This window comes from Pseudorasbora parva, chromosome 1, assembly GCF_024679245.1.
Source record: "Pseudorasbora parva isolate DD20220531a chromosome 1, ASM2467924v1, whole genome shotgun sequence".
Lineage (NCBI taxonomy): Eukaryota > Metazoa > Chordata > Actinopteri > Cypriniformes > Gobionidae > Pseudorasbora > Pseudorasbora parva.
In genome coordinates, this window is record NC_090172.1 from 27,581,121 (window position 1) to 27,605,642 (window position 24,522).

The window sequence follows — 24,522 nt, forward strand, 5'->3', positions numbered from 1 at the left end:
CTGTACACTACCGATCAAAAGTTTGGGGTCATTTTTTTTAGGAATTTTATAATTTTTTTCAGCAAGGGTGCATTTAATTGATCAAAAGTTCCAATAAAGACTTGTTAGTAAGGGTGTGAACCTACACTGGTCTCAAGGTTTGGTTTGATTATGATTATCATGCCATCGATTCAGTTCAATTCGATATTAAGAAGCATAACAATGCATTGATGATGCATACATTGCATCCTCATGTATACAGTTTTGTCAATAAATACATGCAATCAGATATATACTTAACCTTTAATTTTACCTGTTCAAAAAACAAGCAAAAAAACAACACGCTTCTTGAACGTATCGAATATCAAACTAAACCCAAGTCAGGGCATTCAGAACAAATACACAAAAGTCAAAACTAAAGTCTAAATGCATCTACTTGTTTAAATTTTACTCATCCCAACAATACTAAAAATAGGCGTTATAGCCTATATGACATGTAGCCAGATATGACAGTGCTACTCTAGCACGCATCGCCGCAGGCGAGCATCTGAGTATCTCTTCATCAAGCTAAAGCACAAACTGCTGCAAATAAAAAGTAAGTCACAGATGCTTAACACACAATCATATTTATTAAAATTAAAGAAACTAAAGGATCTTATCAGTGCTCTGACCACACTCTCTCCTATTGCGGTCTTTGATTTTGAAATTAGCTGATCATCAATAAATGCAGCTCATATCTGCTGTTTTCGGTGACGTGAACTCCATTAAATCTGCATATAGTGCAGGAATTGAAGATCAGATTCATGTCCGTTTGGCAGAGATAGGCTCTACATTTATGTGCCCAAGGGTAAATTAAATTGTTTTGATAAATCAGCTTGATTTACACACAGCACATGTTCTCCAGGTTGTACTTATACCGTGTTGTTCATAAAAGTCAAAATGTGCCCATTTTTTTATTAAATAAATGCAGGCTTTGTTGAGCATAAGAGACTCTTTTCAAAATCATTAAAAAAAATCTTACCAACCTCAAACTGTTTAGCAGTATTGTACACTAAATATTGACATTGTAGTAGATCTGTCCTGGGAGTTTCATTTCTGCATTGTATCAGGATTTCTTATCCCCTGCTTGTTTTTCACAGATATTTGGTTCTAGAGCATGTGTCAGGTGGAGAGCTCTTTGACTACCTGGTAAAGAAGGGCAGGTTAACACCCAAAGAGGCCAGAAAGTTCTTCAGACAGATCATCTCTGCGCTGGACTTCTGCCACAGTCACTCTATATGGTAAGAGTTCTGGACTTCATTGATGCGTTCAAATCGGAGCCTTTTTTTATGGGGCATTAAAATGTATTTTGAGCAATCGAAGCTTGGCACACTCTCATTATTTTGGTTCAAGAAAGTCAAACGTGTTGGTTTTGTTGCCGCTAACATTTTTTGTTTGTTTTCATGCATCATGTATAGCCACCAGCTGTTGTTGTCCGAAGTGTTGTACTGCTGCTGTCTCATTTATTATGTATGGTGAAAGCCACCTCAAGTGAAGCATTTTTCAGTCAGTACAAAGCAATGTTATGAATACTAAATATCATCATATTGAGATATTACTATTTTGCACATTAGCAAAATTCCTAGCCACAAACTCACACACACATTCCAGGTCAAAGATTAATGGCTCCCCTCCAGTGCAACTGCAGAAAAGTAGAGTTTTTATCGCTGAGTGCATCCTTAAGCCTTTTCTCTCCACATCTTTGAGATATATATATATATAAAAAAAAATCTGCTCAAATTTTCTCTGTATGCTTTCTCTCAATCTTTTTTGGATATACAGCCAGAGGGTTTCAATTAGCTGTACAACAAATGGAAATAAGAAATTTTCAAACAATTTAAAGTTAAAATACTAAGAAACTAATTCTTCATCTTTACGCCAATGTATGTAAATAATTATAAATTTGATGTGGTAATTATGAAGTTTGTTGTGCTAATGAAGTGACCTAACCCAAAAACACAAATAAAAGAAGAATCTTACAGAGGTATTTAAATCTTTAGTTCAGTTGCAGTAATGGACAAAGTGAACATTGTAAAAAAAAAAAAAAAAAATTGGTTTAACTTAAAAAAGTAAGTAACCTGGTTGCCTTAACATATTTTGAGTTCATTGAAGGAAATGAAGGAAATTGGTTTGACAAATAGAAACTCAAAATATTATTGTATCTGAACCACATAAAAAATTGATAAATTATGAAAATAGCACAATTTTGCATGTTTCACTGTTATCACAAATACAACACACACAATTACCCAATATGCTTACAAAATCTTTTAATAATATTTGAATAAAGGTTGTCAATTCTCAAACATTTTAATTGTGTTAACTCAAATTTTTAATTTCAGTGAACTCAATTTTAAGGCAACCAGGTAACTTATCTTTTAAATAATTTTTTACAGTGAAATATCTATATTTGAACTTCTCTTGCTAATGGGTTGTGGTAGAATAAGAGAAATAGCTTGATGGGAACCACTTAGTTTTTTATTCTTTATTAATCAGTGATGTTTAGATCATCAAATATATTTTTATTTACTATTGGAACATTTTGCATATGGTGCAATTAATTTTTAAGCTGGATGTGGTTGTGGCAATGAAAAATGAACATTTCATAATTAACACAGACATTTTTTTTAAAATCTGAAAACATTTATAGCCTACATACTGTGGTCAATTTTCATAATTTCACATTGATTGTTATATAGAAATCTTACATTATTACATCTTATGTGTGGATCCTTGAATTTTACTAGCAAATTATGTGAATTAAAATGGTCCCTTTTTAAAGTTTAAACCTGTCAAACTACTACTCTATAGAACTTCATAAATTATACATCAGGAACAGTGACAAACTGGACAGTAGGAAGACGGCCTGTTTTCTACTGAAGTCCTTAATATACTTTCATCTACGAGAAGTTCACTTCAACTTTTTACAACTTTTGGAGCTATCGCTAATGCTAATAATGATTCTGTTTGAATTCTCACGACTATATCCTCTTCATATGCTAATATACTAATGCACTGAAGGGGCAGCCATTAGCACAATATTTGCATCTGTTTACCATGCGCTTCAGCAGGCGCACAGCCTAATGAAGACTGCCGCATGCTTCCAGCACAGCTCAACTAGCTGATGGATGGTTTGAAGGCCTTTCTCGATAGGTGATGGAAAGCATTAAATAAACAGCATAGCAGGGAGGCATCACTTGTTCTCTCCTCTGCTCGTTCGCAGCCATTTTCATCTCTGGGGTTTGAAACCTCCACACAGATTATGTTCTGTTTTGATAGCCTTCTGCTATCACTGCATTCACAGAGATACAATTATGGCTTTCTGCCCCTACTGTGAGGACAGACAGAAAGACTAAAGTCTGAGTCAAGTCTGTCAAATTCATCAGCCTCTTATATGATGCAAGTGCTGTCAGGTATACAGTGTTGTCAGAGAGGAAGAAGAAAAAAATTGAGCCAAGTTAACTCTTCTAGGTACATACACTCAAAAAAATTAACTTTCACTGTTGGTGTATTCAAATCCTCCTTGTTCTAATTACTTGTTCACAAAACGCATGTAACTACATTAACTTAAATTTACTTAGTTGTTTCTACTAAAAGTGAGTATTGTCAGCTTTACTTAATAAGGGTGTGTTTGGTCAACTTAACACTGCTGACTGAAACCGAAAAAAAAAGAAAAGAAAAAAAAACTGGGAAGTGCATCTGTAGTTGGGAGAGTAAATCCAGGGATTAAAGTCTTGTTTTATTTGTTCATCAGGAAAGGGAAAGCTGTTGTTCGTTTATGTTAGTGTTAAATGTTCAGTTATACTGGGCATTCGAGTTTTTGTACATTTGTGGTTACCATTATGCAGAAGAGTGGTGTCTGTGTTTAGGCTGTGGGCACTCATATACATACATTTATTGGATGGAATTCCTGCCCTCAATAAAATCTAATTGGTCCGATAAGTAATTTTTGCATTTTGTTTCTTAAAATATACTTGTTATTTAATAGTTTTCCACTTACACCAGCTTATAGTATCAGCTTACAATTACAGTATATTAAAAAAATCATAAATTAAATAAATGTGTTCACCTAACATAATAAACTTGTATAAATTTAACATACATTATTAAGTAAACTGCACATATAAATATTATGTAACCGTGACAAATTCAAATGGTTTGTATTTACTCAAAGAAATTTTGTCTGCTTTGCTTGGATTACTTTTGTTCATATAACTAAATTTGATATTTGTCAAAAATACTCAATATAGTTGTGTGGAACCCTGTGACGCTGCTTTTGTAAATACATTCAAGTCATTTTTTTGAGTGTATGTTAGCAGTAGGGGTGTCAACAATAATCGATTCGGCGATGCATCGCGATGCGGGGCATGAACGATTCAGCATCGATGCGGCAAAGTGCCATAATCGATTATGTGCAATTCCCCTTTATTCCACAAGGTGGCAATGTCTGATACCCAATGATGAAGTGACGTTTCACTCATAGTTACCTCTGACAGAAAACGAAACAATAATTATAATCTGCAAAACTTGAAATGGGTTAGTGATTTACTTCAGAGAGCAAGTACTAAACACAATCATATGTTAGTGTCACTGTCTCTTGATGATGGATGTGGTCAAGAAGCTGTCAGTGATCAAAATATTGATTTTGAAGACATTGAAAATGAGTTTGGAGAATATGCTGGAGATCGCGAATATGAGGCAGATGCTGCATATACTGGTAAACGAGCTCTGACGAGGTCATATGATGATGGTATAAAACATCTGCTCAAACTGAATCCTTCCAAGCTCCAAAAGGTAACGAAATAGGTTTTATTTTATTCTTCTGTAGCTGTTACTCTAAAATCAGGAGTTTTATATATTATCACGACAGGTAGAGGTCTATCCATGTTAAATATAGATCCGGGTCGGTAACGACCTGAATATGTAAGAATGTTTGGTGAAACAGGCATGCATTTAAGGGTTAATTGCATTTTATTTAATTTTATTTAATTACATTTTATTTTATTTAATAACTTTTATGTCAAAGATACAGGAGACACATAGCAGCCAATACAATCTGTTGTTTAATATCTGCTTGTATTGCCTCATGACTGATGAAAAATTTGCTTTGTGTGCAGTAGAATTTTGATGCATCACAATGCATCGTAGAATCGAATTGAATCGAATCGTTACCTGGTGAATCGTAATCGAATCGAATCGTGAAGGCAGTGCCAATGCACACCCCTAGTTAGCAGTATGAGCACTATTTTAGTATTAAATGTGTGAGAGTTGATTTGATAATTGGTATATTTATGCAGCCTTGCTGCTCCATTCTAGAATACAAACTTTTGTAGAAAGTTTCATAAGAAAGTGAAGAACATAGCATTAAAAGGTCTATTATTTCCTAGATTAACAGCTTGCTTTTGACTAGTTATTGGTTGTCATTTTAGTGCTTTTAAGTGTGGCCTGTGTCTACAAATATGAATGTGCTGTTCTGAGCACATAGAAATTAGGAGAACACACACACACACACACACACACACACACACACACACACACACACACACACACACACACACACACACACACACACACACACACACACACACACACACACACACACACACACACACACACATATATATATATAATAACCATCAGTGCATGTCAGCAATATCACTTTCTTTTCTCTCATTTCTCTGCACCTTTTCTTATATATACATATATATATATATATATATATATATATATATATATATATATATATATATATATATATATATATATATATATATATATGTATATGTATATGTATATATATATGTATATATATATATATATATATATATATATATATATATATATATATATATATATATATATGTATATGTATATGTATATATAAGAAAAGGTGCAGAGAAATGAGAGAAAAGAAAGTGATATTGCTGACATGCACTGATGGTTATTAAAACCTCAACAAATGGTCTTTATTCAGGGTAGACACCATATTGTATTTAATGTGAATGAAAAGGATGAAGCTATTAGCTGTAGATCTATCACAACATTTTTTTGTTGTTGTTGTTAATTTTTGGCAAAGACATATTTTCAGTGTTTTGTTGGCACCAGGTATACAGTGCAGCATTTTTAACAGATTGCATGTCTACTCTTGTTGTCATTTGTCAAATCTTAATGAATAAAATGTCTTCATTTGCCAATGCCATCTACCCTGAATAAGGTGTATGATGACTCTCATAAATATCAGTAAAAAACACATGTTTAATTGTGTCCCAATCGACCATGACATGTTTGGTTTAAAGGGGGGGGTGAAACACTCAGTTTCAGTCAGTGTCATGTCAATCTTGAGTACCTATAGAGTAGCATTGCATCCTGCATATCTCCGAAAAGTCTTTATTTTTTTTATAATTATATAAGAAAGATGCGCTGTTCCGAGTCTTTCCGAAAAAAGCCGAGCGGGTGGGGGCGTGTCGTGTGAGTGGAGCTAAATAATGACGTGTGCAGCAGCGCGCTGCAGTGAGGAAAGTGAGTCGCTCTGTGAGGAAAGTGATTCGCTCTGTGAGGAAAGTGATTCGCTCTGTGAGGAAAGTGAGTCGCTCTGTGAGGAAAGTGATTCGCTCTGTGAGGAAAGTGATTCGCCCGCCACGTGAGGAAAGTGATTCGCTCTGTGAGGAAAGTGATTCGCTCAGTGAGGAAAGTGATTCGCTCGCCGCGTGAGGAAAGTGAGTCGCTCTGTGAGGAAAGTGAGTCGCTCTGTGAGGAAAGTGAGTCGCTCTGTGAGGAAAGTGAGTCGCTCTGTGAGGAAAGTGATTCGCTCTGTGAGGAAAGTGATTCGCTCTGTGAGGAAAGTGATTCGCTCAGTGAGGAAAGTGATTCGCCCGCCGCGTGAGGAAAGTGAGTCGCTCAGTGAGGAAAGTGATTCGCTCAGTGAGGAAAGTGATTCGCCTGCCGCGTGAGGAAAGTGAGTCGCTCTGTGAGGAAAGTGATTCGCCCGTCGCGTGAGGAAAGTGCTAATACAGATCGACCGCCGGCCTATCAGTGGGTAAGTCAGTAGCTACTGGTTATATCACCTGTTTAGCATCCTACAAGCCAGCGCTTTGATGGGCGTAGGCTGTTGCTTTCGCTCTCTCCCTCGCTCTCTCTCACGCGCTTCCGGTAGAATTGTCCGTAAGGCCCATACAAGGAAATTCCGCCCCCACTAACGTCAATGGGAACGCATGATCTCAAAAAACTTGCCGAAACTTATGACTAACCGGAAGTAGTATTTTTGACAAAGAAATACTCCCATCAAACGTCCACCTTAACTTTTGAAACTTTGTCTATGTTTAGTATGGGATTCCAAGTCTTTAACAGTGTAAAAAGATCAGTATGCATGAAACAGCATTTCACCCCCCCTTTAAGCATTCTTGACTTTTTTTTCTGATGTTTTATATACTGTGGTTTAAAACAGTTTGTACAGGAGCTGTAATATCTCCACTTCTGAAGGAACCGTTTGTAGCAACATCATGTATAACCAATAATATCTGTCTGCAGAGCCACAGAGACACTTTTTTTTTACCCCAGCAGCATTTTCACCCCAGCAGATTTGCCCACTCATGTGCAGTTTCACTACAGTACTTTTGCCCCTACTGTCACATATCATTTTGAAATCTTGGCAACTGTTCTTTCCTAAAACTATCTGATGGTTGTTGTTGGTCTTGCTGTTATTTTTTGCAGCTGTTTAAGGGTAGGTTTAGGGTAGGGGTGGTTATGGATGTTAAAAAGCCTCAAACCACATAAATATAATGCTGGTACGACAATCTAATAGGTAGCATTTTTTTTGCTGTTGATTTACTACCTACTGTTTTAAAAGGAGGTAGCAAAATCTGACAAAGTAGGACAAATCGACAGAACACCGCAACATGCATCTCGACAACATAAAACTTTTTTGATGAAATGCGTGGCATTAAGGTTGCCCCCTTAAGAGTTTATAGCCGACTTTCCATTGAGCTAATTTTTTCTCTGGTCTTTTTCTCGAGCCCAGTGTCAAAGCCCTGGTAACCAGTTTACCATATAGACCGAAGGGTCTTCCTTCTGAAGCTATTCAATTTCATTTGGATTTCTTTTCATCCTCAGCATTCATAATTATACAATGCATAATGAGACTTCCTTGCACTTAGGCATTACAATGAGAGACAGAGCAGCAAAATGGCTTAACAGTTGAGGGCTAAGTGCTGTTATATGGCTTATAGCATGTTTTGCAAGCGGGAATAGTACAGTATCTGGTTATTGTGTTTAAACCAAGCAGAGTTCATTTGAAAAGGATGTTTATGACTGTGTCTTGCAGTTCCTGATATCATCCAGAGATCATCCAGTCAGTCCTGCTTCACCCAATCATTCTCTTGCTGGGAGCTAATCAGAAGAGCCTCTCAGTAAACACACACCAGTATTGACTGGGAGCTTCATGCTATCTTTCTATTACAGAGAGCGCCTCCTTCTCCTTAGTTACCTTGGCATGAGAAAGATGGATCAATCTCTGTAGTAAAGAACTCTATTGCTGGTTTGTGTTTAACTTTCACAATAACTTATTTCTGGGTGAAGAGATACAAGCTGGTGCATCCAGCAGTCACATTTGTTGTGACAACTCCAACATACAGAGGCTTTTATAGATGAACATGTGTGTAGTTTAAAAGCATCACTTACTACTAATAATGTAGTGATTGTGTTGACTAGTAGAGCATGAGATTTAACTGAAATGCATTGATAATATTGACAAGATCCCACACTGACTTTAATCTTGTGATCAAGTAATTAAGTGCCTGGCCAGATGTTTTCATGTCTGCCAGTTCACTATGGTTGCAGATGGTTGATGCTTTCTCAGAATTCACCATTTGCTTCAGTGAAATTGTAGTTATTTTGGAAGGGGGACAGTATTTCTGGTTCAAGTCACGTTTCTATCCCACCAACAATTATTGTCCAGTTGTTGTTGCCAAGCCATCCCAAATGAAGAGCTTCAGTAAATGCCCATTGGCTCACAGGTCACGATCAGCTGTCTTTTGAAAGATGCTTGAAATGTACGAGCTGCTTTTTGATCTCTTGGGCCCAAAATGGTCTTGTGTTCCTCGACCACTTTCTAGCTCAGGATGAAAGAGAGTTCGCTTCTCGACACTGGCACAGAAAGCTCCGAATTTTTAGCTTCAGATCAGAGGAATTCACAATGGTACAAGGAATCAACATGTTTCCCATGATGTCTGATCAGGAGATTTGAGGCTGAATCTAATACTGGCAGCTTAAACAAGTAATAAGAAATGTGGTTGAGCTGTAAATACAAAACAATAAAAACACAAAACATCTTTATAGACCTATGCGCAGTGGAGGTTTACCAATCAACAAGTTTAGTTTTTCAAATATGTTTCTTTAAATATTAATAATTAGGATATCAGGACATTTGTGTCACCTTCACAATACATTTTGAAATAATTTAAAAAATAAAGAAATTAAAAACATGCTCATCAAAGATGTTATATACCAATGTACAGATGTTTATACCTTAAAGGTGTCATGAACTGGCTTTTTTATTTTTTTATACTGTTGTCTGAGGTCAACTAATGATGTTTGTGTGGTTATTATATTCAAAAACATCATAAATAATAAGTTATAAGCTATTATCTACACTGGTTTTGAGGCTCTCTCCTGAACGTTGGGTTTTGATGGGCGTGCCGCACATCAAGACTTGGAAGTAAACGCTCACGGCAAGGATTGGATAATATGTGCATATTTAATGAGCTTAAGCTCACCTGTCAGTTCACATGAGAGAGGGATGGTTTTGAATAAACGCCTTTATCAAACAAACACAATGATTTATTTCTCATCCACCCGCAATTGATTGGACTATTAATTTTGTATTACATAGCATTATCGTTTGATATAAGCGCGAAAAACCTTCAAATGTCAAGTCAAGAGAGAGAGAGAACATAGCAGAACAAGAAAGGAATATTATGAGATTCATCAGCCTGCCGACAGGCTTCTGTTTTGGTAGCCCGTCTGGAAAACACATAGCCCCGGGACGTTGGGTTTTGCGAGCCCTGGCCCATACATGTCTGAATCCAGTGTGCTAAAGGTATGCTCTGTTAGACACGTACACATAAGCAAAATTATATTATATATATTACAATACTATTACATATAAAAAACATGTTTTACTCACATAAGTGTGTTGCACCATTCCTTCTGTTGGATCCAATATAGAAGGCAAAGCATTGTGTTTTAATCTCAATATGTCTACAAATCCAGCATCGATTCCGCAGTGAAATGAAGTGAACATGTCTTCCCAACGTGAGCTGGAACTTCATTAAAAAATAAAGTTCAACCACACATTCCTAATATTAGGCTCTGAATGAAGGCAGCGACTGTTCTTCCACAACCAGGAATAGCGCAATATCTTGCTATCTTCTTCGCAGCTCCATGAGTTGTTGGCTACTGAATTAGACGTGCTTATTATTCTCTAGAGTGTTTCATCAGGTGATGATGTCAAGATGCACACACGATCGTTTTCTGTGTCTGGTGTCTTTAAAAGCTTTTCTTTGACTAACAAGGACGTTTTCAGCTTTGAAATTTACAGGATATTTTTAAATTACCATGACCTTTTATATATAAAAAGCTCAAGGGAAAGTTGATTTATCAATTTATCACCCCTTTAAGCATGTTTTTTGTTCTTCTTGTTTTGCAGTCACAGAGATCTAAAGCCAGAGAACCTGCTGCTGGATGAGAAGAATAACATCAGGATAGCAGACTTTGGCATGGCTTCTCTACAGGTTGGAGACAGTCTCTTAGAAACCAGCTGTGGGTGAGTCATACTGCATCTTCCTGCTACAATTACCACTTTATGAAACATTTTTTTTCATAAAACAAGTGGAAACCACATTTGGAGCTTTAATGCACTGTTTACATTCCATAATCTGGTACAATTATGCTTAATGTGGCTAAAACATTACATACTAATGTAAATATTTAATTTTATTCAGATTCAAATACAAATGAAAGTATAAGTTTAGGCCTGGAGTGAGAGTGACAAGTCCCATTCACATGAAATGGTTGAATCATCTTGAGAAGATGCTATTGAGAGATTTGGAAAATATCTGAGGGAAAACTAGCTAAATCACCCCCATTGATAGTCTAATGCACAAATGTTCCTCTTGTTTTTTTGCATACATCATTATGATAAGAGCCAAAGAAATTACACAATATTAACAACTAATAAATGTAACTGAACGACTGATTCTTGCATTGGGACACTCGGCTGAGCCTGCTGCCATTGAGGCACTTTCTGAACTGCTACTATTAGTGAAAAATATGAATATGATGGCGTGACCCCACTCTGGTTTTCATAGTCTCTGTGAATATGTAATGTGTAGAGGCACCATTATCAATGAAAATGAGAGGGTTAGGTGCCAAAGAGCAGAGCATATTATCATGGATAGAGATTAATCAAGACTTTAAAATCCACCCCAAGTGACCAGACCATATCTTCGACTTCAGTCCGTGTACTTCTGCTCATATTAACCATCGCTAAAATGGTGCCAGGGCTTTGATGCTTTCCTTCGACTGAGGCGTGCTGTAATTATTGATTGTGACTTTCCCATCTCTAGGCACAGATATGACAGTTTTTAATTAAACACATTCATCTTTAGTCTCCTCGTATGCTGTCTGCTTGACACAAATGTATTCTGTTTACTGCGGTTAATGGACTCCAATTGAATTTGAAAGGGGCAGACCCCTCACATATCAACACAGAGAGGAAGGAAGACTAACACAGAGCCTACCAGTCATACCTCAGTGCCAGACATTCATTCATTTGTATCTGAGGCTTATTCCTTGCGTAGTGGATAGACTGACCTCATTTGGAAATAGCTTTAGTTCTGAAAGGTCTCTGCCATATTTGCAACTGAATGGTAATTTTGACTGAAGGGGTGGTTACATAAAAATGGCCATGGCTGCTAGAAATTTCATTCAATTTAATTAGATCCCCCTAAGAACCTGTTCAAAATTCCCTAGTACCACTGGTCATATTTGGACCATTACTCTGGGTCCCCTAAGCTTGCAAGTTTGATAATGACTTCAAAGAAACCTTTCTTTGCTGCTTCTTGTTCTCTGAGGCATAACCAGCACTAACTAACTAGCACAAAGTCAGATTAGCTCAGAGTAAAAACCATGCAAATGTCAAGAGAAAAAGAGTAGATTTCAGTGTTTTTCAATCTTTAACCAGCTTCCCTCAAAACAGACTAACATAAAATATCTTTACAAAATCATGAATCGTACCATGGTATATAGGAGTAATTTCTCTCTGTCAGGGTCTTTTGGACAGTCAGGGAAGCCACGACGGGCGATTAAGCCGTTGTCTTAATCACCCCCTGTGGCTTCCCTGAATTGCCATATCAATCCTCCCTCATGTTCCTATCACAGGGGATATCCATGACACACATTCAGAAATCAGGCTTCTGCAGGTGAATTAAAATCATTGCTGGAACTGTAATTTTGGTTTAGATCACAAGATAATGAGGCGGAGAGTATCTGTTTATAGTGGATCACATAAGTTACTTAATGTGGTTGTGGCAAGCAGGTCTGGCTGAGAGCCGTGGGAATGGAGTGAGGCCGGTGGACCTAGTGCTAATGAGCAGGCCTGGTCCTCTCTCTCCTTGCACTGTTGGAGTGCGGGTGATGCTCATTACCACTCGCACCATCCAAAGCCACTGGAAGGCAAGCCTTCAACCCTTAACCAAAAAAGCGTAATGGCTAAAGCTAATGTTCCGGGTTTGGCGATACGCAAAGAAGGAGACAAGAGGCTAAATTTTTTTAATGATTAAACTTTCGTTTGGGACTATGATTACCATGCACTAGTATGCTGATATAATGCATTTTAATGAATAAATTATAAAATATTTTAAATATTGCATTTTTTTATTTTTAATGAAAAATAAATTAAATAATATGTTCTCTTTATGGCTTCCAGGTTTCAACAAATGAATTACACTTGAATTGTTATAATTTATGGTGTCTGCGTTATGCCTAATAATGATAACGCTTTTTAATGAATGAAGGTAAACTAAATATAAAGATTTTAATAAATACATGTATTCTTTCTATGGCTTCCAGAATATCAACAATTAAACCACTATCACATTTATAGTGACTAGTGTAACTACTGTTTGCCCAGTAAAGTTGTTTTTAATGAACAGATTCAAATCTAATAATATATGTGGATTTAATGTACTGACCAGTAATTTGCAGCTAACAGCGAAATTCAGTCTTTTTTCCACTCAGTAAAGCACATTCCACAAACATAGCAGTCCTGCTGTACTTAACTAGAGACACCCCAAATATAGAACATTATTTACAAGACAAACACTCTAATCCACAAGAAACTGTGTGTAACATAAACTGAACTGTCATAAAACTCTGAATGCTGACCACTGACCACTGCCATTATATGATTATATGACATTCTCTATTAGATATATATTTCTCCACTAGTCTCGCTCTGTTCCCACGGCCCTCGGCCCCGCCCTGCTCGCCACAGTGGTCTTGTGAACAGTTTGACTGTCACAGAGTAGCATTATAAGGTCATAGCAATTAACTAAATGCCCCATCACAGGGGATCAGTTTTTAAAGGGTAAACCAAATATACTATTGCTAAATATGGAGTCAGTTGTTTGGTAACACTTTACAATAAGCTTTTAAACTTAATAAACTCAACTAAATACACTTTTTATTATTTACATAACATTTAAAACAAGATATTATTTATTAATGTTAATTTAAACATGTACAAAGATGCTTTTGACATTCAAGTTGTATAAATAATGCCATATATACACTGAAAGGTGGCAAAAAAAGTGCTTCTGATGTGGCATTAGATATCTTTAACACAGAATGTGCTCAGAGAGAGCATAAATGCATTTACTATACTTTGATGCTAGGGTACGAGGTGGATCAGAACAAGCATAATTTAGTTAGCTTTTATATGGCATCATGTTTTTACACTGAATGTTGATAAGGCACACAACAGACTTAACTTGGCTGTGTAGTTTATGGATGAGCATGAATTAACAATGAACAATAGTGTATTTATAAATGAACATTGGCCTAGATGTATAAATGCTGTAAAAATGTTTATTGTTAGTTCATAATATGTAATGCTTTTAAAATTAAACCTTGTTGTAAAGAGTTTTTACATAGCACACTCAGTTTGTGAAAAATGCATATTCACAGAAACTATAATACTTCACATTATTTTGATAGAAATAGCTTATATTTATTTTCATCCAGATTGAATGAGGCACCAGCTATGTGTAAAATTGGCACAAAAGCAAATTGAAATTGCTGAGCGGTAGCATGTTGCATTAACACTTAATTTAGTATAAAAACCTTGCAATTTTGGTGTTTGAGACGGCAATAATAGCTTTCTATTACTATGAGCAGTAAGCAGAGAAAGTAAACCATTAAATTAGTGTATTATCAGTATAAACTCAGTCTGCATAATAGTATATGACACCTGCAATGAAGAAACAGACATTTATAGAGAATTGGTGTTGAAAAATGGAGAACTGCTTCTGATGATGTGCAATGCTGTTTAAATGCATTACACAATTCAAATGATTACATGCCTGTTTTACACACTCCCAGCAGAAAGTTATTACCCATACAATATAATGTTATATTATTGGATCATTTGACAGCATGTATGCAGTGGTTAGACATAAGGCTGTTTGGCAGAAAGGATGATGTGAAGATCCTCATGCAAATCCCAAAGAGTTATTGTTGAATTAGTGTACTGCATGTTTCCTCAGTGTACAAGCCCTCTAATGGGTGTTTTTGCCAAGGTTGGGTGAAGATGATGATGATGATGACATATTGTCCTATTTTCTTTCAGATCCCCTCACTATGCCTGTCCAGAGGTTATAAGGGTAAGTACGTGCTCTCAGTGGCATCTCTCTTAATGGGGCTTTCTTGGAATCTCTCTCTTTCCACTTTTAACCTCTCTTTGTCTCTGACAGGGGGAGAAATATGATGGCAGGAAAGCTGATGTATGGAGCTGTGGAGTCATTCTCTTTGCACTTTTGGTGGTGAGTGAAAGCTTTTTGCGGCAGAGACTTAATTTTGTGTCATATCATTCTGCTGTGATGTAGCCCCCTGCCCTTATGACAAATTTGAGCCTCTCAAAAGCATGCCATGGAAAAAAAGAATTCCCCTGTGAAAGTCTATCAGAGGATGTGGGAGAATCCTGACAGAGATATTTCAATGCTGGCTAATCAGCTAAGCAAGAGTTGGGGTTTAAGAGAATCAAGGGGTTATACCAGCTCTGTAGTCAGAGCTCAAAAGATTGACAACACCAAAGCTCCACTATGGCTTCCCACTCCAGCTGGCGATTCATCTTTATATCAGACATAAGTGAGATCAGCTCTTTTTTTGTGTCATGCTGAGCGTTTCATGAATCTACTTTTATCTTCTTACTCTACCTTACTTAGAATGTAAAAGATTTCAAGATCTTGGATGAGGGAATTAAACTAAAACGTGTGGCGTGCTTTTGTCAAACCTTTAAAAATCTCTTTTTGGGATTGGCAAGTCTCTTATGCTCAACGCTGCATTTTATTCTTAAAAATACAGTAAAACAAAGTAATATTGTGAAATATTATTATAATATGAAATAACTGCTTAATCTTTTACTAAATTGTAAAATGTAATTTATTCCTGTGATGGCAAAGCTGAATTTTCAGCATTTTTACTCCAGTCTTCATTATCACATGATCCTTCTGAAATCTTTCTAATATGATGATTTGCTGCTCAAAAAATGTTGCACTGCTGAACATTTTTGTGGTTTTATTTTTGTGTTTCTTTGCTGAATAGAAAGTTAAAAAGAACAGCATTTACTTAAAATAAAATCTTGTACCTTTTAATCAATGTAATGCATCTTTAAAGTATCTATAGAGTGGTGGACACTAATATACCTATTAGAACACTTATTGGGCCTAGATTTATTTTTCAAGAGTACAATGACCCGAAACATTCTTCTAACTATTGCCGGAACTACCTGCGATGGAAGGAATCTGCTGGAACATTGAAAATGATGGACTGGCCTCCTCAAAGTCCGGACGTCAACCCCATCGAGCACATTTGGGGCAAGATCTGTACCGATCTATTGTACATTCAAAGGAAAGCCTTTGGCTTCAGTTGCAAAAGGCATGTTTTCGGAGGAAATATATTCACACTATGCCAGAGAGATGTGCTGTTGTAATCAAAGGGAAACCATTTTATAGCACCATATCTTTAAAGGTGCAGTACCTTTGTCAAATGATGCTATGTAGAACCCATAAGAGGTGTCATATCGCATTTTATTTCGTCCTCGGTAATGGTGCTAAACAGCACCAACAATAGCTCTTTGCCGTGTAAAGAACCTTTGAAGGGGCCTGAAAGGCTCTGTATATGGTAACGGTGCTATATAGCACCTCAGTCATCCCAAAGAACTGGTGAAGAACCGCTGAAGAACCACTGAATCACCAAGATTTGGTGCTATACAGCACTTAAAGTGGTTACCCTCTGATTCCAAGCCAAAGAACCCATTTTTTTGGAGTGTAACTATGTGATCTGAATCCACCAAAAACACCATCAACTGATTTTGAACTGCTTATGACAGGTGTCGCTGCCATCACCTCAAAGTGATTGGCTGCCATCCCTGCATTTTTTTGCACCTCATTTGCATAAAGTTAAAAAATCCTTAACTTCTTGACATTCTCACTGCTTACTCGGCACCACTGTCAATCCAACAATCCCCCATACAAGCCTGCTGCTCAGCTGTAGTAACTGAAAATGCCTGCTCATCTCTGCGCAGCTCTGGGCCAGAGGGCACGTATGGTCACACCAAGCTGTGTATCAACTTTACAGCTTTCTGATCCATGCTTGTTTCACTTTTCCAAAATCAAATATTTGAGACAAATGACAAAAGCTTATAACTAAATCATTCTCAAACTAGACAACAACTCCTCTGATTCTCGGAATGGACGGCTTTGATACTGGATAATCAAGCTGGTCCAAGTGTAATTACTGTTCAAGACCATGAACCCAACACAATCTCAGCAGAACCGTTTGCCCCAGCGAAATTGGAAAGCCAATTGATTCCCTGTTCTCTTTTGTGTTTGTGAAGCCATTATAACGGCTTCCTCTTCACAAACCAATCAAATTATTCCTGCATATCCCAGGATCCTGTTCTTTTATCTTTACGTGCTCAAAGACCTTTCATTAGAGATGTAATCTGCATTCTTTTTTATTTATCTTCTCTCTACGTTGCTAGTTTTTCCTTGATTATATCATCTTTTACGTGGCCCCGTCGTCAGTCATGCTTGTGAATTTTCTGTGTCATTTATCAAGCGCTGACATCTCAGTAGTGTCAGGGGCCCTGATGGGTCTCTCTAATGTGAAAATGATGAAGTGTATCTTGCACAAAACAAAGCTAATTATCAAAGCACAATCATCTCTATACGCCAGCCTTTTCTTTATTTATTTCGTGTCCCACTTCCTGTGTAGATATCCCTTATAAAGCTCTCTAAAATATAGTGGGGAATGAGGGTGCTTTGTCTTTGTCAATGTATTCATAACTTCTATTGTTTCTATTCACACAATCTTTTTGGATACACGTCCAAGTCCCTCTGTAATTCCAAATTGCAAGAGTAAACATGTAAAAAGCTATTTCAATTTTCTTTTTTGTAATGTTCTATTGTTATTAATATGCAAATGTCTGGGGTCTGTAATTTAGCAAGGATGCATTACATTGATCAACAGATACAGCAAAGAGTCTTCCATTGTTACAATATTTGTATATACAGGTGCTGTCATATAATAAGAATATCATCAAAAAAGTTCATTTATTTTACAAATTCCATTCAAAAAGTGAAATTTGTATATTATATTCATTCATTACACACATACTGATATATTTCAATTGTTTATTTCTTTTAATTTTAATGATTATAACTGACAACTAAGGAAAATCCCAAAATCAGTATCTCAGGAAATTTGAGTATTACTTAAGACCAATACAATACTTAGTTGGGGCTTCTTTTGTGGCCATGGCATGGAGTCGATCATTCTGTGGCTCTGCTCAGGTGTTATGAGAGCCCAGGTTGCTCTGATAGTGCATTCTTCTGCATTGTTGGGTCTGGCATATCACATCTTCCTCTTCACAATACCCCATATATTTTTTATGGCGTTAAGGTCAGGCAAGTTTGCTGGCCAATTAAGAACAGGGATACCACGGTCCTTAAACCAGGTACTGGTTGCTTTGGCACTTGACACAAAGAATGCGTAAGATGAAACCCATGTCTTGCATACATCTGTGCATAGTGGTTCTTGAAGCACTGACTCCAGCTGCAGTCCACTCTTTGTCAGTCTTCCCCACATTTTTGAATGGGTTTTGTTTCACATTCCTCTCCAGAGTGCAGTTATCCCTATTGCTTTTACACTTTTTTTTCTAACACATCTTTTCCTTCCCTTTGCTTCTCTATTAATGTGCTTGGACACAGAGCTCTGTGAACAGCCAGCCTCTTTTGCAATGACCTTTTTGTGTCTTGCCCTTCTTGTGCAAGGTGTCAATGGTCATCTTTTGGACAACTGTCAAGTCAGAAAAACGTTTGCAGGTTTTGAGTTAACTGCTGAGTTTATTACCTATACAATATTGAAGGAGTTGAATTAGCTGATTAGAGTATGGCACCAGGTGTGTACAATATTGAACCTTTTCGCAATATTCTAATACTGAATTTGGGATTTTCCTTAGTTGTCAGTTATAATCATCAAAATTTAAAAGAAATAAACATTTGAAAAATATCAGTCTGTGTGTAATGAATGAATATAATATACAAGTTTCACTTTTTGATGATATTCTAATTATATGACCAGCACCATATGAAACAAATAATATTTATATTTCAAATGAATGCTTTATATTCATCAAATAATCTTGAAATAAATAATCACTGCAATTTTCAATATTGATAATAATAAGAAATTCAGAAGGATAATAGACCCTGAAGACTGGATAATGAGGCTCAAAACTCAGCCTAGTCATCATAGGAATAAATTATATTTTAAAATATTAAAATAGAAAATAGTTATTTTGAATTGTACTATTGATTGATATATATATATATATATATATATATATATATATATATATATATATATATATATATATATATATATATATATATATATATATATATAAACAGGTGTGTGTATATGTATATGTATGTGCATATATAATTGTCCCCCTCACTATGAGGGCAGTTCAGACATGTACTATATTTCTCTCTGTCAGGGTGCTTTGCCGTTCGACGATGACAACCTGAGGAACTTGCTGGAGAAAGTGAAGCTCGGGGTCTTTCACATGCCCCATTTCATTCCTCCAGACTGCCAGAACCTCCTGAGGGGGATGATCGAGGTGGACGCCACCAAACGATTCACGGTCAGATTTTTCATCAATTACATCTTATACTATCATTGTTCAAACCTTGTAAAACCTGATACTATAAGAGTTTCTAAAACAGATAATTATTTTTTATCTCTTAAAGGTAGGGTAGGTAAGAATGGTCTAAAACACTTTTGTCCAAATTTGTAGAAACTTTCTTTATATGTCAATACATAATTAAACTGTAAGTACTCAGAAAAAAAGAGAGTATAAAAATCAAGTGACTCTAGACTTTTTAATCTGCAATAAACACCGCTCATTATTTTAGTTCAGGACGAAACAAGGGATTGGCTTGAGTGACTGTCACTCTCTCTCGCTACCATGGCAACCAACGCTTTCGCTACAGGTTCTGCCCACACATGCGCGCACCCCTAGGAAAAGCAAAAGCATTCAAAATGCAAGGTGCCAGGTTTTGCAGTCAGCGAAGGCAAACAATGCAAAAAAAAAAAGGAAGACAGTAGCCTACATGTAAAGGCAATGCACAAAAAGTCTTTGGATAAACAAAGAAATCAAACGCGAGTAAATATCAGCGTGGCTTTTTAACGATGGCGAGAACTGAGGGACCTAAAGGGGCTGAAAAACGACTCATTGCTGGCTGTATTTCTGCTGGACAGGTAATCTTTCATTTTGATTATACATTTTTTCGGTTTATGTTTTCATGAAGCATGTATCACTAGCACATGAAGCTTCCTAATATAGCATAACATTATTTAGAATAAAGTTAAATACTCAATATGCTTAGCTCAAGTTGATTGCTGTTGTGTTGAATTTCGCAAAATGTAACTTTAGATAACAAAATGCATGTGTAAAAGCTAGTACTCTGCATCCAGGAACTTTTTTTTAGAACTAAGTTAGCTTTAGCTGCTACTAATCAACAATGCTTTTATCATGGAAACTCTTACATGGAAAACACTGTATATGTTATGATTCTTACACAAAATTCATCTTCATCACAGTATAACTGATGTCATTGGAATGAAAATGTATCCCATTTTTAGCTTTGCCTTATAAATATAACGAGCTCGTTACCAAATTAAACAAAAATATATTTTAAACTTTACCAGTATCGGTATTCTAGCTTGATAATGAGAACTAAAAGACATCCTATTTGTTTATATTCATGCTGATAAAGTTAGATGTTTTATTACGTGATCCTGACATGATGTCACTACATGCACTCCGCTCGTCTCCGATATAACGTGTCTTCCAGCTGAGTGGTTGGTGAGGCGCGTTCATGTATTTTGGGGGCGTGGCTTTGGAAAGAGCCCAGAAGGAAGAAGGTGGAGTGAACGGAAATAATGAGCTGTCTTTAAAACAGTCGTGAGAGGTCTACAGACACTCAAATTTTATACTTTCTTTTTTAGAATACTTACATTTCAATTATGTATTGATATATAAAGAACGTTTAAACAAATTTGGAAAAAAACTTTTTTTTAACCAATTCTTACCTACCCTACCTTTAAATAGCTCATGTGGCCTAGGGAGCCATAGGCTGGTGACAGCTTGCATGTTGTACACTAAACTGTCTAAAGATGCTGGTTGGCTGTTCAGTTTTACAGACATCTACAGTATATTAAGCTGATTTCTCCTAAATAAGTGTTATAAGTTTGAGAGCTCTTTTGCTTTTGAGCTGTCACTTCAGGTCAACACACAGCAGAACTAATCCAACCATCCTGTCTGTCCAGATCTCACACATTAGCTTCAAAAAGCTTGCGTGTCTATCTTTCTTCCTCTCTTTCATGGTATCCTCGTCTCTCTGCTCTTGTCCCATAGTGACTGTTTTTATTGTTCTGCTTCGAAGCAGACCCCCTTTTCCCTATAACATGCTGGAGTGAGTTTTATAAGCTTGTCCTAATACAAACTCTTTGAAATGCTCCAGTTTCCTTTTTCTGCTTTCCAGAGAAAACAGATAGCTGTCTTCACTGCCCACATCTCTCAGTGATTGAAAACAATAGTGCTCTCCTAGGAAGGATCCAAACATAGCCCATTTCCTGTGTGGTTTGTCAGTTATATAAAAGAGATCTTTTGTATGATTCCAGAGTGGGAAGGAAGTCGATATTGTCTTATTGCCAGTTTGAAATATTATCTTATAGATCCAGTTAAAACAATCCAATAGAGTATTGCCGAGTACTAAACGTACTACAGTTTTACAGAAATGTGGAAAATGTATCATTTTTGTTGCTTGAAGGCTGAACTGGAAAGGAATTCTGTAAAAGGAATTTAAAGGCCCACAAAGTTTGTGCTAAATGCAATTTGCACGGCACAATTCATGATCTTGCTGATTGCAGTCATTTCATCATCATGATGATTTACTGCTGCCATCAATGATAGAAAATGTACAAAAACAACTCTAAAATCTGTGCAGTGGCACAAATATAGCTAAGCTTATAGGTTTTTTTCCAGTACATATTGTATCCTGTAATAATGACTAAGACTTATCTTCATTTTTTTTTACAAAAAGTAATAAAATAGTTAAAATCATTTCTTCATGACATTTTTTTCTGGGTTCCCACACTTTTTAACCACACTTTTTAAACTTTTTAAATGTGCATGCCTTTTTTAGTCTGTTGTGTTTTACTGAATAAAGCTATTTAAAATATGTTTACTCAATTTCTGTCTGATAAAATATTTTCAAACTTGACATAACTAGAAAAAAGAAAAAAGAAAACTATATATATTAAAAAAAATGGTGTTTTAAGATTTTATTAACTGTCATGACATTTTCCATGTCTAGAAATCATCCTGGTTCTTCAAAGACAAAAGGCTGTTGAGAGGGTGAATAAAAATAAGAGATGCATTTAAATAAATAGTTTGAGCTTATTTGCATGCTTGTTTTGTCTTATTTTAAATCAATTGAAGTCATCTTGAGACCCCATTGGAGGTTTACAGAGGCCCCCAGTGGACCCAGGTCCCCTGGTTTGGAACCACGGGTTTAAATTAAGTTGCATTTACGCCTGCTTTTTACATGACATTAATGGCCAGATTTACTGAACAGGGCAAATAAATCTCCAAAAAAAGTGCAGATGGGAGTGGAAATTTCTGCACGTGATCTACTGACGACGCTCAAATAAAAGAACACAGAAGCACATGGATCATTTCCATAATGACCACTGCAATTTAACAGCACAAATTTGTGCCTGGTTTAAGACGTGCTATTTTTGGGCAGTAAATAATGGCCTAAACACCAGCAAATTGACGAGCGCAAACCATAGTAAATCACCCCACATGATCGAAATACCCTCCTCCCATAAATTTTACATCTGTAAGGGAAACTCCTTAGACTGGTTAAACCCAGCCTGATCTGCCAGTGATTTGATTTCGCACTGCAGCTCAGACTGAACACCTGTACATTCATTTATCCTGCTTCTCTCACACTCTTAATCAATCACAGACTGGCTTATCCACCTGGCGCTGTTGGCTGGGTTAACACGAGGACGGATAGAGAAGGATGGATTGATGCCTGTTGGTCACACCTCTTGTGGTCTGATTGGTTGAAGGGCTATCCATTTGCATAAAGTCATTTGAACTATGCTTATTGATCACACCTCTTGTGCAGCAGAAAGTACAGAGTAGGGGTTGAACAACATTTATGTGGTGAAAGTCGAGTCGACTAATTGCTGATGACATCATTAATAAACAAATAAGCCTGAACCTTGAGCTGAGATGTGAACTCGGGTCTTCTGGTGCACAAGACAGCTATGGCACGACACATTGCGGCCCATAAGGTTATTGGTCCTACATAACAGCTTTTGTATAATTTCTTTTGTGTTATGGTCGTTATATTTCTCATAGATTTCTGCTCGTTCTGAATAAGATACAGGGAAAGTAGCACAATAAAGATTACATAAATGAATGCATTAGTGAGTGATTGCATGTGAATTTGTTCTACCTGCCAGCGTCTCTCTACTAACATTGAAGCTTTGAGTTTTAGTTATCAAGAAATATATGCTAGAACTTTTCAGTTTCTCAGCTTTTTTATTGATAAATCACAGAACAGTGTTGACAATACATTTCTGCGCTACTGAATGGTTTTGTGTGAGGTGAAGTGAGTGATCTCCGCGTGATGTGCTATGTGTGTGCGTTGCAATGCAAGCACGCATTAGTTTAGCGCGATGATTAACTTTTACAATAAGCGTGTATTCTCCCGATCAGTTTTGAGCATCCAGATGGTATAATCAAACATGTCTTGAGAAGAGCTCTCGGAGTATGCATTTATTTGTCCTTTTTAACTGTTGAAAACAGAGCCTGCTTCAGGAAATTGCTTATCCTGTTGCGCCCTCTGTAGGCCAGTGACTAGTCGACGTTAAGCTTAAAGCATCATGGCAGAGCCTTACAGTCGATTAGTCGACTAGTCGGTGCAACCCCTAGTACAGAGCAGACCTCCCCAGACCAATGTTCAATTTTAGAAGATTGAGCTTGGTCTGGTGATAGCGAGACAGAAAAAAAAAAAAAAAAACTCCTACAAATGCATATGCAATAAGGTCAACAACAAAAATAACTGGCCACAACATTTTTCCTTGCCTGTTTTTAGTAAATCCTGACTGTAAAGCAGTAAACCAGCAAGTATTTTGTTTAAACATTCCAGTGTGTCGTTCCTCACAGTTTCTGGATCAGGTCAAGTGCTGAATGTTTATAGCTCCTGAAAGGACACACACACCAGTCGCATGCTCTGTTGATTCTGTTGCTAACAACTATTGAGAATGATTTCAGTTCTTCTTACAGATATTCCTGTTGGTATTACGTGCAGAGACAGAACAACCATTCTCTCTCATGGGCTGCTGCTGTTATGGCGGTTGTTGTTGTTTTTTCTGCGGGCCACAGCTTTAATTAGCTGGTTGCTGAAATGTACATGTCTTTGTAGCTTCCACACTTAAAACCCCGAGAGATCAGAGGATGGGACACAAGAGAGAGATTAGAGATGGCCAGCAGGAAACTGCCTGATGTTCAGAGATGGATTCACTGCTTTTATTGTCATGCTCTGCCATCTTTGTTTGGCTCTGTTGATGGTTAGATAATGG

General features: G+C 36.8%; 1 protein-coding gene across 7 annotated transcripts in view; it reads left to right on the top strand.

The window, feature by feature from the left end:
- brsk2b (BR serine/threonine kinase 2b) overlaps nucleotides 1-24,522 on the top strand; it is a 168,441-nt gene that overhangs the window by 114,121 nt on the left and 29,798 nt on the right. For all 7 annotated transcript variants that reach the window (XM_067437457.1, XM_067437458.1, XM_067437459.1 and 4 more), the window contains exons 4-8: nucleotides 1,119-1,259; nucleotides 10,721-10,837; nucleotides 14,921-14,954; nucleotides 15,045-15,113; nucleotides 19,355-19,501. In XM_067437457.1, coding sequence (XP_067293558.1) covers nucleotides 1,119-1,259; nucleotides 10,721-10,837; nucleotides 14,921-14,954; nucleotides 15,045-15,113; nucleotides 19,355-19,501 — 508 coding nt within the window. The remainder of the gene's footprint in view (nucleotides 1-1,118; nucleotides 1,260-10,720; nucleotides 10,838-14,920; nucleotides 14,955-15,044; nucleotides 15,114-19,354; nucleotides 19,502-24,522) is intronic.